At 38.7% G+C, this 13,413-nt stretch overlaps 1 protein-coding gene across 6 annotated transcripts in view; it reads left to right on the top strand.

Annotated features, from left to right (window-relative positions):
* UBE3D (ubiquitin protein ligase E3D) overlaps positions 1-13,413 on the top strand; it is a 175,852-nt gene that overhangs the window by 108,407 nt on the left and 54,032 nt on the right. Inside the window, exon 10 of one of the 6 annotated variants that reach the window (XM_061427300.1) lies at positions 9,906-9,971. The exons of the other annotated variants lie outside the window; for them this stretch is intronic. Within the exon in view, the coding sequence (XP_061283284.1) occupies positions 9,906-9,959 (54 nt within the window). The 3' untranslated portion in view covers positions 9,960-9,971. Of the gene's footprint in view, positions 1-9,905; positions 9,972-13,413 lie in introns of those variants that run through there. 6 annotated transcript variants of the gene reach the window in all.

Raw genomic sequence — 13,413 nt, 5'->3', positions numbered from 1 at the left:
GCCACCTGATGTAAAGAACTGACTAATTTAAAAGACGCTGATGCTGGGAAAGATTGAAGGTGGGAGGAGAAGGGAACGACAGAGGATGAGATGGTTGGATGGCATCACCGACTCAATGGCCATGTGTTTGAGTAGACTCCACGAGTTGGTGATGGACAAGGAAGCCTGGCATGCTGCAGTCCATGGGGTCACAAAGAGTCAGACATGACTGAGTGACTGAACTGTACTGAAGTGAACTAGTTCTAAAATGTCAGCGTCCATAGGAAGCTTGCTCACAATTCAGATTTCTTAGTGAGAGCCTCAGAGATTCTGGTTCAGTAACTTGAAGGAGATCCCGGCATCTGCATCGTAACAAACATCCAAAATGTCTCTGAAAAAGGCTTTCAAGAACCAAGATGAGAAACACTTAAGTATAATGGAATATATTCCCACTGAAGTGAGAAATGTACAGGAAGAAAACCTTTCTTTTTGATGAACACCTAGCTCAAATAGCTTATTTTACGCTTTCCTTCACTGTTTCTTTTTAATCGTCACATAACACAGCCCCTAACGAATGAAGTAAACTGAATCATAGTCATACAATTCGTAGTTTTCTGTTTTTCTATCTTTTTCTTCTGCCATGATAGTTCCCTTCTGCACTGAGATGCTTGGTAGAATCCAAGTGTCAGTTATCTCTGTGAGTTGTCCTTCTCCTCTGCCGTTTGTGAACCTAGAATCTTCCCTCGGTCTGGGCCATGTAACCCTGATAGCCTCTCCTGCTCATGGCAAGGCTGACTTCCTAGGACCCTGATGTTGGACACTCAGGGTCTAGTCTGAGATCTGCCACCACCTGGGTTTTGTGACCCTGACCTAGCCAGGTAACCTGGTTTCTGGGTTTTGGTTCTTTGTACTGTGAGGGTGTTGGGTTAAAAGACTAAGTTGCATTGAAAGTAGATGCACATAGAGTCATTTTGTCTGTTTCCTGCTGTTCCTAATGTATTCACCTAGACGGAACAATATAACTCATTGTTATATATATAAGTTATATATATACATATGTTGTTCCTTTAAGGGACTAGTTCCAAATAGGAAAAGGAGTACGTCAAGGCTGTATATTGTCACCCTGCTTATTTAACTTATATGCGGAGTACATCATGAGAAACGCTGGGCTGTATGAAGCACAAGCTGGAATCGAGATTGCCTGGAGAAATATCAATAACCTCAGATATGCAGATGATACCACCCTTATGGCAGAAAGTGAAGAGGAACTAAAAAGCTTCTTGATGAAGGTGAAAGAGGAGAGTGAAAAAGTTGGCTTAAAGCTCAACATTCAGAAAACGAAGATCATGGCATCTGGTCCCATCACTTCATGGCAAATAGTTGGGGAAACAGTGAAAACGGTGTCAGACTTTATTTTTCTGGGCTCCAAAATCACTGCGGATGGTGACTGCAGCCATGAAATTAAAAGACACTTATTCCTTGGAAGAAAAGTTATGACCAACCTAGATAGCATATTCAAAAGCAGAGACATTACTTTGCCAAAAAAGGTCCATCTAGTCAAGGCTATGGTTTTTCCAGTGGTCATGTATGGATGTGAGAGTTGGACTGTGAAGAAAGCTGAGCGCCGAAGAATTGATGCTTTTGAATTATGGTGTTGGAGAAGGCTCTTGAGAGTCCTTGGACTGCAAGGAGATCAAACCAGTCAATCGTAAAGGAAATCAATCCTGAAGGATTGATGTTGAAGCTGAAGCTCCAATCCTTTGGCTATCTGATGTGAAGAACTGACTCATTGTCAAAGATCCTGGTGCTGAGAAGACTGAAGTCAGGAGAAGGGGACGACAGAGCTTGAGATGGTTGGATGGCATCACTGACTCGATGGACATGAGTTTGAGTGAACTCTGGGAATTGGTGATGGACAAGGAGGCCTGGCGTGCTGCGATTCATGGGGTAGCAAAGAGTCGGACATGACTGAGCAACTCAACTGAACTGAACTGAAAGGGACTAGGTTCTTATTTCTTTTGAACATATTGGAAATGTTTAACTCAAGGAAAGCACAAAGAAAACCACATAATGTAGTTGTTTTTTGTTTTTTTTTTCCTCCTCTCCAAGAGAATGGGGTCTCTTGTCACAGGACCTTCCTACCAACTACAAAGAGAGGTAAACAACGGGGTTAGGGTGCTGTCTGGCCCCCAGCTCTTACTGCCTGAGACACCCTGGCTTGCCCCTTCATCTGAAGGTGGGCAAATGCAAAACACCGTCCGGTAGACTGAGTATCAGAGAAGAGAAAGAGAGAGAAGCCTGGGATATTCTCTGCACAGCCTTTGATTTCTCTGCTTCTCTCCTCTTTACCCTCCTTCAGGCTACTCCTCCTTTTGGTTTCAGCTTCTGTTTCTGACTCTGGATCCTGGTCCACACTGAAATGTCTGTGGCTTAGGAATTTTCCAGTGGTTTCGTCTTTGCATTATTTTACTTGTAAGTATGGTTACTCCAAGAAAATTTTCTGAAATGTGAGCTTCTCCCCTTGCCCAGAGCTATAAACAAAGGGTCTTAGTTCTTTGCCACCAAGCATGGCTGTGTTTAATCAGATGACTTCCTGGTCTTACTTCCTGAAGAGGAGGCTAAAGGTGTGTGTCAGGTTTTAGAAGCAGAGTGATATCGAGAGTGAAGTGAATATACTTGTTTCTTCCGTGGAGGAAGCCACTGTGTTGTTTGAAGGAGCTTTTTAGGCTTTAGGAGAAAACAGAAGTGTGGGAGGGATGCCAGCCTTTAAGGAAACCATGAATCCGAAGGGAAAGTCTTCTGAGCCTCTGTTGAGAACCTACCTAGTAACCACTGGTTGCTCAGTGGAGAGAAAATTTAGAACAACAGGAGGTGTATGGGACCAGGCCGGAGGAATTGTGAGGAAAAACAATGAAGTGACTTTAGGATTCTTCTGGTTCTCGCTCTTGATGACCTTACCTATGATGTAATGAGGATAATTTCTGATACAGAGGTGGAAGATGGGTCTAAGTTCTCTTCTTGTGTGCTGTACCTGCAACCGGTGCAGAAGGCAACAAGTCACTTCCCTCTGAGATTCCAGGTTTCTCATCCCATCAGCTCAAAAATCCACTGATTCTAAGTGTCAGGAGTTGAAGGATTCACAGAACTGAGAGAGCTTGTGGATGAAGTTGCTCTAAAGAACACAGGCTAGTATCCAGCCCGAGACTGGCATCCCTCTTAGAGATCAGCACGTTGCTTCCTTCTAGTGACAAGTTGAGAATGACAGTCCCAGAGAAGTAATGACGCTGGGACAGCAGAGAGAGTCTTTCTGTAGTGTCAGCCTGGGCTTCACGCAGTGAGCATCAACAGTCAGTCTGTGATAATTTAAGGCAGTTTGATTAACGTGTAACATACAAGAAGATGGCTGTTTTGTCAGAAGCTATAATAAGAGAACACAAAGTAAATTAAAGAATTAGCCAAGTAGTATTTAAATGCTGGTGCCTTTTCTTGTCTCTTAAGAGCTGAATGAAATTCTTTATAAGCAACAACATTTGTCGATAGTCCCAATATTTCTGATGCTGCCCCTATTGGCCTTATTATCTCCTTCTCATTACCTTCAATTTGACAACCATTTGCAAACCGGTTGTCATAAACATTTCAGAGATTGTCCATCTGAACCATCAGCTGCTTTTCAACACTTCAGAGTCCCCCAAATGTACTGATAATCTTAGCAGAAATCAGAGTATTGCAAACAGAAGACATGGTTCTCGGTATTTTATTTTAAATAAAGTAGTTAAACCAACTTGCATTACTGTGATTAATAATACAGTTGGATGCACATCTACCATCTTTGTGGAGGAAGTGTGGAGTGTGTGTTTTATGGTTGTCACGCTTGATCGTTTCTTTTTTTTTGTTTCTTGTTCTTTGTTGTCTTGAGAGTTTTCTCATCCGTTTCTAAAACATTTCCTTTGCTGGCCTGGAAGCAATAGCTTGCAGGTTTCCTCTTGTAGTGGTTGCTCTTAGAATTTTTAAACATATGAAGTGTTGTAGAGTAAAAGCAAAACTCTTCAGTATCTTTACCTTTTTCAAACAGGCAAGCACCTTATCGTATTCTAACTACCCATTTAGCACATTTCTTCCCCTTACCCCACATCTGCCCCATTGTTATTATCTACTGTTGCACTTAAAAACAAATAAGTTGTCAATTTTAATTATTTTAATATTCATTGCATATATACACCTTAGTAACATACTTTTTGTTTTTTCTTTCCCTGACATTCCATATCCTTTGGTATTCCTTTAACAGACCTTCTCTCTGAAATGTTTTCATTCTCTTCTTGAATGATGGTACAGAATTCTGTATACCTTTTCAGTTTGAAGGTCTATCACACATTGCCTTCTGCCATCTCTTTCTGTTGATAAGACAGCCTTTGTAACATTATTGTCTGTTGCTCTGCGGATGGGGTCCATCTGTTTTCTCCTACTGGTCTGTAAGATTCTATCTTTATGCTTGATGTACTGTAACTTTAGAGTGGTGTCTTGGTGTGCATTTTTAAGAATGTATTCTACTCAGTATTCTGAGACTACTCCAAGTGAGGACTCCTGTCTTTAGTTCTGGAAAATCACTAGCCATTATATAAAATCTCTATGATCTCCCTCCCCCAGCCTATTTCCTTCTATTGACATCTTGTTAGACATATATTAGAGTCTTTCAGCGGAGAAGGCAATGGCACCCCACTCCAGTACTCTTCCCTGGAAAATCCCATGGATGGAGGAACCTGGTAGGCTGCAGTCCATGGGATCGCTGAGAGTCGGACACGACTGAGTGACTTCACTTTCACTTTTCACTTTCGTGCATTGGAGAAGGAAATGGCAACCCACTCCAGTGTTCTTGCCTGGAGAATCCCAGGGACAGGGGAGCCTGGTGGGCTGCTGTCTATGGGGTCGCACAGAGTCGAACACGACTGAAGCAACTTAGCAGCAGCAGCAGAGTCTTTCAGTCTATTCTGCTTATCTCTTAAATGTTATTTCTTATGTGTGCATTCAGGATAAATTCTTGCTACTAGGTTGTCCAGTTTATTCATTCTGGTGTCTTTCCCAACTAGAGTTTTAGTTCAGTTAATATTTTTTTTCATTTCCAGGGTATCAAGGGTTTTAAAACTGAGGTATAACTGAATATAACATTATGTTTCAGATATACAATATAGTGATTCAATATTTATATATACTGCAAAATGATCACCATAGTAAGTCTAGTTAGCATCCATCACCATACTTGGTTAACAAATTTTTTTTTCTTGAGACAAAGACTTTTAAGGCCTACTCTCTGAGCAAGGCTCAAATATACAATACAGTTGTTAGCTATAGTAACCATGCTGTACCTTATATCCTTGTTGTTGTTTAGTTGCTGCGTTGTATCCAACTCTTTTGTGACCCCATGGACTGTAACCCACTACTTTGGCCCACCTCATCCAGCACTGAGTCCAGAATGGTAGAGCTCTCTGCTGATCCTGGGTGCACATCCACCCGCTGACCCAGTAGGCAGCCTGGCCTCTCGCCATTGCTGCAGAGGCAGAGTCCGTGTGAATCGTAACCACCAGCAGGTGACAGCAGCAGCTTTCTTGGGTCTCCTTTGGTGAACATTACTCCACCCTGGAGCCTGGCCTTGACTTCTGCCTCAAGTCAGAAGGCCCCTCGCTTTGGCCCTGACTCCCCACTTTGTGCTTCTGGTCCAAGAAGATGCTTAGCTTGTTGAGTGTAGCTATGATTTGGAACTTTCTCTTATATTTTATCCATCACTGCCACATATTTGAAGAATTCAAGACAAGGACTTTCAATGTCATCTTTGGCTCTCTGTGATATAACCTTGGTGTTTTACATCCGTGGTAGGAGAATAGCAATTACCCTTCCTGTGTGAAAGCTCTTTGTAAATAATGAAAGCAAGGTGTGGCCATTTTATAATTAATGTAATTGGTATCACATTTTACCACTACTCTATTTCTGGAGTCCAATTTTCCTTTTCGTGGGTGAGCGGCATGGTGAGGAAATGAAGTACCTTAGGTCATAATAGAATTAAATATCCCCACTTTTTTAGTTTTCTACTAAATGTTGTCAGCAGTTCAGGTCACAAATTACACAGTGGTTTCTAGAGGCAAATGGATTGTGGCTTTGTTTTTACTTTTAGACTTGGGTGAAATGGAAAGGAAATTGTGTTTAATTACAGTAGAACTAGCTCAACCATTCACTGGATTTTCCATTTTTTCTTAACTTTATTATTTCTTTTATAACCCAGTGATAGTATCTGAAACACAATTTGCAGTCATATTTAGGTGCTTTAAAAAATTTGTTTAAACTAATCTTGCCCTGGTATTTAAGAGTTTTTAAATTTCATCTTTCAGTTGATGATTAGTTTCATCTCATCATGTAGAAGGCTTGGAGAGTCTCACTGTGAAGATGATGCTTTTTATCAGTTTTGTAAATTATTTTGTTTGTGTCTTTCCCTACCCTACAAAAAAAAAAAAAAAACACCTCAAAATTGTGCACTGTCAGGTATTGAGAACCTGCCAGAGAAGCCCCAGCCTGAGTTTGACCCTGGATACAAAACTTAAAGGTTTCCTTCTCTCCTGTTGCTATAGTCCTGGCAACAGTAAGCTAGAGCCCTGCTTTTCTACTGGCCTTTCTTTTTAATCTTGTCTCCCTCTCTTTCTCCATTCTCTGATCATCCGGAGTCTAAAAATGCTCCCTGCACATTTCCATATCGTAGAAAACAGTGACAGCCACGTAGTAATCAGCCTCCCAAAGTGAAAACAATAGGAAACAACTTCGAACCATGAAAATTCTACACAGAACCACACCTTTAGCATTAACATTAGCATTATTCTGGAGACAGAGAATGCTAGAACTGCAAAGTGAGTAAATAGGAAAAAAAAAAATCAACAGGTTCCAGTACTTAGTTTCTTATACTTCTGCCCCATCTCCACTCTGCCACAAAGCTTTTGATGAAGCAAAGCAGACTTAAAAATACTGCAGAGGAGATAGGGAGGACTAGCAAAGGTACCTAAGAGCTTTTTAGAATGGCCACTATAAAGATTAAATCCAGCCTAAATTTTATAATACTAGAAAAATGTACAAGAAATGTACAAACAGATCAGAGTATGGAATTTAGCGAAGGGATTTAAAGGGCCAGATGCAATACAGGTGCACCATTTAGAGGCAGACACAATATAAAGGGGGCAGGCATGATTTAAAAGAGACATCACTTAATGGAGCAGTGTTCTAAAAGTATAGCTTCTAAAAATAAATAAATAAATAAATAAAAGTATAGCTTCTGGAGGAGAAAAAGCAAAAACAAAAGTACTTTGTAAAAAGAGAATCACACCTCTTTCCTACCACTGAAACACTGACAGAAAACCCCACTAAAGCTCTGGGCCTTTCCTGGACTGACAGGAAAGGGCATCTTTTAAGATGGGAACCTTATAAAATTTTCCAGTATCATAAAAATGAACAAAAGGAAAGTCAGTAGAAGGAATTTTATAAAATCAGACAATGAAAAAATCCTAAGTATCATCTCAGGAAAATTATCCTCATAAAGCAAAACAAAAGTGTAAGTTCACACTCCAAACAGAATTAAGAATTCTCAAACAAGCATTTGTGAATATGAAAAGCCACTCTAAATCAAATGCAAAATGGACAAAACCCTGGATAAATAAAGAAGGAGTTCATTGAACTTGGGAAAGAAATGAAAGAAAAAGATAACATTACTTCAGAAATGAAAAATTAATTAAAAAGTGCCCAAGTGAAAGTACTGTAATGAAAATTTAATAAGAGGTTTGAAGAAAGATAGGAAAATAACCAAGAAAAGGAAAAATGACATAAAGAAGGATGTTAAAAAGTAGCTGAAGGGGAGGTAGATTTTTACTTCTACCCTCTTGGGTTTTTTTGGCTGTCTTTGAGAATTAAATGTGGATGGTAACTGCAGCCATGAAATTAAAAGACGCTTGCTCCTTGAAAAAAAAACTATGACAAACCTAGACAGCATGTTAAAAAGCAGAGACATGACTTTGCCAACAAAAGTCCATCTAGTCAAAGCTATGGTTTTTCAAGTAGTCATATCTACTTGATATGAGTTGTACTGGATACAACTCATATCTGTACTGTCCAACTCTACTGTACAACTCTACTGGATATGAGAGTTGTACCATAAAGAAGGCTGAGCGCTGAAGAATTTATGCTTTTAACCTGTAGTGTTGGAGAAGACTCTTGAGAGTCCCTTGGATTGCAAGGAGACCAAACCAGTCAATCCTAGAGGAAATCAGTCCTGAATATTCGTTGAAAAGACTGATGCTGAAGCTGAAGCTCCAGTACTTTGGCTACTTGATGTGAAGAGCTGACTCATTAGAAAAGACCCTGATGCTGGGAAAAATAGAAGGCAGGAGGAGAAGGAGATGACAGAGGACGAGATGGCTGGATGGCATCACTGACTCGATGGACATGAGTTTGAGCAAGGTCTGGGAGATGGTGAAGGACAGGGAAGCCTGGCATGTTACTGTCCATGGGATCGCAAAGAGGCAGACACGACTGAGCGACTGAACAACAATAACAAAGACAGATTATCAGGGGAAAAGTATACAAATTTATATACATTTTACATGGCATAAGAGCCGTCATAAGGAATGAAGATCAAAGAAATGGCAAACTCACATGCTTTAATAGTAGGTTGAACAGAGAGAAGCATATGTGGAAAAGTAACTAACGACTGAATATGTGGAAAAGCTAAAAGAAGGTAATTATTTTAACTGGGTCTGTTGGCATACAGTTCGTTCAGTCTCAACTTTCTTTGATGATATGTCCCAAAGTTGAATGCTGTAGAGTGATCCCATATGCCCCTAACTAGCTTCCCCCTGATATTAGCATCTTTTCTCTAACTCTCAAATTATCTGAAGATAAAAAAGTTTTAAAATAATGGGTGTCATACCAAAAAATGAAAATAAAGATATTCTAAAAAAAAAAAAAAAGATATTCTGTGCAAAGTGGGAGGCTAGACCAGGGCTTATCTTTTGAGCCCTAAGAGAGGGAATGTCTTGGTACCACCTCAGGAAGAGAGGTGTTAGAGGGCAGCCAGACTCCCATCTGAGGGTCCAGGCCAAGAAGTTGTAGGGATGCAATTCAGGAAGTCCTCACATACTGACATGGGCTTAGTTTCCAAAATAAATGAACAGTTCATACAACTCATAACAACAACAAAACCCAATCAAGAAAATGAGCAGAAGATCTAAATAGACATTTCCCCAAAGAAGACATACAGATAGCCAATAAGCACATGAAAAGATGATTGACTTCTCTACTTATTAGGGAAATGCAAATCAAGACAACAATGAGTTATTACCTCACACTGGTCAGAACTGGCATCATCAAAAAGTCTACAATTAAATGCTGGAGAGAGTGGAGAAAAGGGAAATTACACTATTGATGGAAATGTAAACTGGCGCAGTCACTACGGAAAACAGTTTGGAGATTCCTTAAAATTTTTTTTTAAATAGAGCTACTGTATGATCCTGCAATCCCACTCCTGGGCTTATATCTGGAGAAAAAGCTAATGAAAAGATACATGCAACTCAGTGTTCATAGCAGCACTATTTACAATAGCCAAGACATGGAAGCAACCTAAATGTCCATCAGCAGATGAATGGACAAAGAAGATGTGGTACATATGTATGATGCACCTATTACTAAATCATAAAAAGAGTGAGATAATGCCATTTGCAGCAACATTAAAGTGAAAGTGAAGTCGCTCAGTCATGTCTGACTCTTTGTGACCCCATGGACTAGCCTACCAGGCTCCTCCGTCCATGGGATTTTCCAAGCAAGAATACTGGAGTGGGTTGCCATTTCCTTCTCCAGGGGATCTTCCCGACCCAGAGACTGAACCCGGGTCTCCTGCATTATAGGTAGACGCTTTACCGCCTGAGCCACCAGAGAAGCAGCAACATGGATGGAGCTAAAAATTATCATAGAAGATGACTTCACTAAGTGAAGTAAGTCAGGGAACTATATTGAATATCTTTTAAAAAACTATAATGGAAGAAAATATGAAAAAGGATATATATACACACATACATATATATATGTAAAACTGAATCACTTGCTATGAACCAGAAATTAACATAACATTGTAAATTTACTATACATCTATGAAAAATAAAAAATAAATCACACTGATAGTAGGTTACTTTATTACTATGATATGTAAGATAATATATATAAGACTTGAGGTTAAGATGGAAAGTTTTAATATATGTACAATAATTAATTGTTTTTAGTGTGGCCACCATTTATTTCAAAGGTTTGAAATTTCTTGATGGTATAAATTCACAGCTTGAGGGATTGGAGGATGGAGGGAAATGCTAAAGAAGTAAATGTTGGTTATCTTCATCTTAAAGATATCTATTCATTAACAGTAGGGTTCATAGTGTAGATGGTGGTGTTAAGGAACTGGAATCTTAAGAAAATCAGAAATCTTCTTTTTATAGTTACAGAAAGCCCTTTTATAGTCCTTTAATTATAAAAGAAGTTTAGCAAAAAATGGCATTTTCTCAAAAAGCATAAAAGTGATCCTTTCCTCCAAAAAGTCTTAATTCCATGATGCAGCAGACAATTCTAGTTAGTCAGAATTTATTCCATTAGATGGAATCAAGGCCCAGGATTATGCAGGACAAATATGACTATTAAACAGCCATGCCTAAGAACTAAGAAAGTCGTTAAGAAAGGGTTCATTGGCTTGTGGGCTAAATGGATATCTTACCTTTACCCAAAGAGAGATTTATTTCTTTGAGCTCTGATTTTTATCACAAACCCAAGCAAGAATCATACTTGACATAGTTTTATTATTTTGGTTGCCATATTGGTTTTTTGGAATCATGTTTGAAGTAATGCAGAAGAGTTGATTAAATAAGACGTTTGTAGTCATATATTTAAAGTTGGAATAGATTTAGTTACTTAAGCCTTTGTTATAATAGTGTTTCCACAAGAAAATCAAATTCACATTACATCACCTAACATACAACTTCCTCCACCTCAAGAACATAATTTACCATATGTAAAAATACTGCTGCTATTTGGATTCCCTTGGATATCTTTATCCAGCATTTGTCTGAGAGAAAAATTGCCTTATGCATAATCTGAAATAATTGAAATAATTGGAAGTATAATGAGAGCCAACATTTAGAAGCTCCCTTGTGCTTCTTTCTGCTCTGCAAAATAAAATTATCACTGAATGTGTTCATGTTTTAAAATTTAAGCAGACTTGGTAGATTAATCTTGTTTTCTAAATGTGCAGAGGTAGTTATATAAGGTGGTTGGTGTCCCTAAAACAGGTGTTAAAAAATCTTTTTAAGCTTCCCGATATATTTGCATATTTATTATGATGAAGTGGTAATTTGCATTATAGAGCTGATTACAGAAATCAGTATCTCATTGAGCTATATTTTTAAAAATTCATATTATTTCTTGTTTCTCTGCTTTTTACGATACATGTAACACCATTAATAATGTTTTTAGACATCCCTGAGAGATTTGTAGACTTGTTTTAGTTTTTATTGTTGATAGCTATTGGCTTAAAAAAGAAAGTCATTCCTGTGTGTGGCTCCCAGGATCCATTTTAGCATCTGGCCAAATGTTGCACTTTTTACATGGATTCCACTCCATTTCTACATTCATGTTTAGAAGTCACAGTGAAAATTAAATGAAAAGTCTGAGAAAGAGATTGGGTAAATACTTTGGCCACCTGATGGGAAGAGCTGACTCACTTGAAAAAACTGATGCTGGGAAAGATTGACAGCAAGCGGAGAAGGGGGCAGCAGAGGGTGAGATGGTTAGATAACATCACTGACTGAAGGGACATGAGTTTGAGCTAACTCAGGAAGATCGTGAAGGACAGGAAAGCCTGGTGTGCTGCAGTCCATGGGTTCACAAAGAGTCAGACACAACGTAGCTACTGAACAATGAAAGCAAGCTGAGATTTCCTTCTTTAGGCTTCATAAAAGATTGGGAAAGTGTTCTGTCTTCTGACCTAGGGAACTAGGGAAGAAGGACCAATAATAAAGAAAGAACTTTCGTAAAAATTGCAAGGATGTTCAAAAGGTGCTGGGCAGGCAGAAAATATGACAGCGCTCCAGGGACATTTTTGTTAAAGTAGATTGAGTCATAAAGAAAATATATCCAGATTAAAAGAAAGGCGACTTTATTATTCTTTCTTCAAATCATATATTTTATTTTTTAAAGGAGGCTTTGTTTTCAGACATATCTGTGTCACTTAACCTTATCATTCAAATTTCTGTCCCCATGTGCATAGCAAATCTTGACTTTGGTAGGCCATGAACACAAAACCTAAGCAAATTAAATCTGGGGGGAGAAACTCATTTTCCTTATCCCCAACCTTGTGCTGACTTTTATCATGAGTGTCATCACTAGCTAACCCATTTCTCTACATGGAAAAATGGAAATTACTTTTCTCCTCCATGATGTGGGAACCTGCCAATTTTTCCTTTCTGATATAGGCTAGTCTCCTTTAGACATTGTTCTGATATTTCTGATATGTTTTTCTTTAGTCATCATTCTCTTATCTTACCAATAACCTGAAAATCATGTCCCTAAATTGGATCTCTTTGAAGAAAAAAAAAAAGATGAGAACGTGAGCTCTGAGGCAAAGTGCCATGGTTCAACTGGAAGAAACAAGAATCCTTTAAAAAAAAAAAAAAAGCATTTCTCTCTAATTTTAAAAGAAATATATAGTAACTATTGGATATTTAAAAACAAAAATACCTAAAAAGGAAAAATAAAACTTCCAGAATCGTATCCTTCAGTATTAGCATTTAGTGTATTTCCTTCTGAAGTTTTCTGTACGTGCATGGATGGGAGAGCTCATGGTGTGTGGCGGAAGCTCAAGAGAGAAGGTAGTTGGTTTTACAAAACTAGTATATTTTTCATAATGTTAAATCCTGCTTTCTTCTTTTGTGGATTTAAGTTTCTTGTATCATTTAATATATGTAGATTATTAAAAAAGGAAAGACTAGAGATCTGTTCAAGACAATTAGAGATACCAAGGGAACATTTCATGCAAAGATGGGTTCAATAAAGGACAGAAATGGTATGGACCTAACAGAAGCAGAAGATATTAAGAAGAGGTAGCAAGAATACACAGAAGAACTGTACAAAAAAGATCTTAATGACCCAGATAACTACAATGGTGTGATCACTCACCAGGAGCCAGACATCCTGGAATGTGAAGTGAAGTGGGCCTTAGAAAGCATCACTATGAACAAAGCTAGTGGAGGTGATGGAATTCCAGTTGAGCTATTTCAAATCCTGACAGATGATGCTGTGAAAGTGCTGCACTCAATATGCCAGCAAATCTGGAAAACTCAGCAGTGGCAACAGGACTGGAAAAGGTCAGTTTTC

The sequence above is a fragment of the Bos javanicus genome, chromosome 9, assembly GCF_032452875.1.
Source record: "Bos javanicus breed banteng chromosome 9, ARS-OSU_banteng_1.0, whole genome shotgun sequence".
Classification (NCBI taxonomy): domain Eukaryota; kingdom Metazoa; phylum Chordata; class Mammalia; order Artiodactyla; family Bovidae; genus Bos; species Bos javanicus.
The sequence above is the reverse complement of the archived record's forward strand: the minus strand, read 5'-3'. Positions and strand labels throughout refer to the sequence as shown.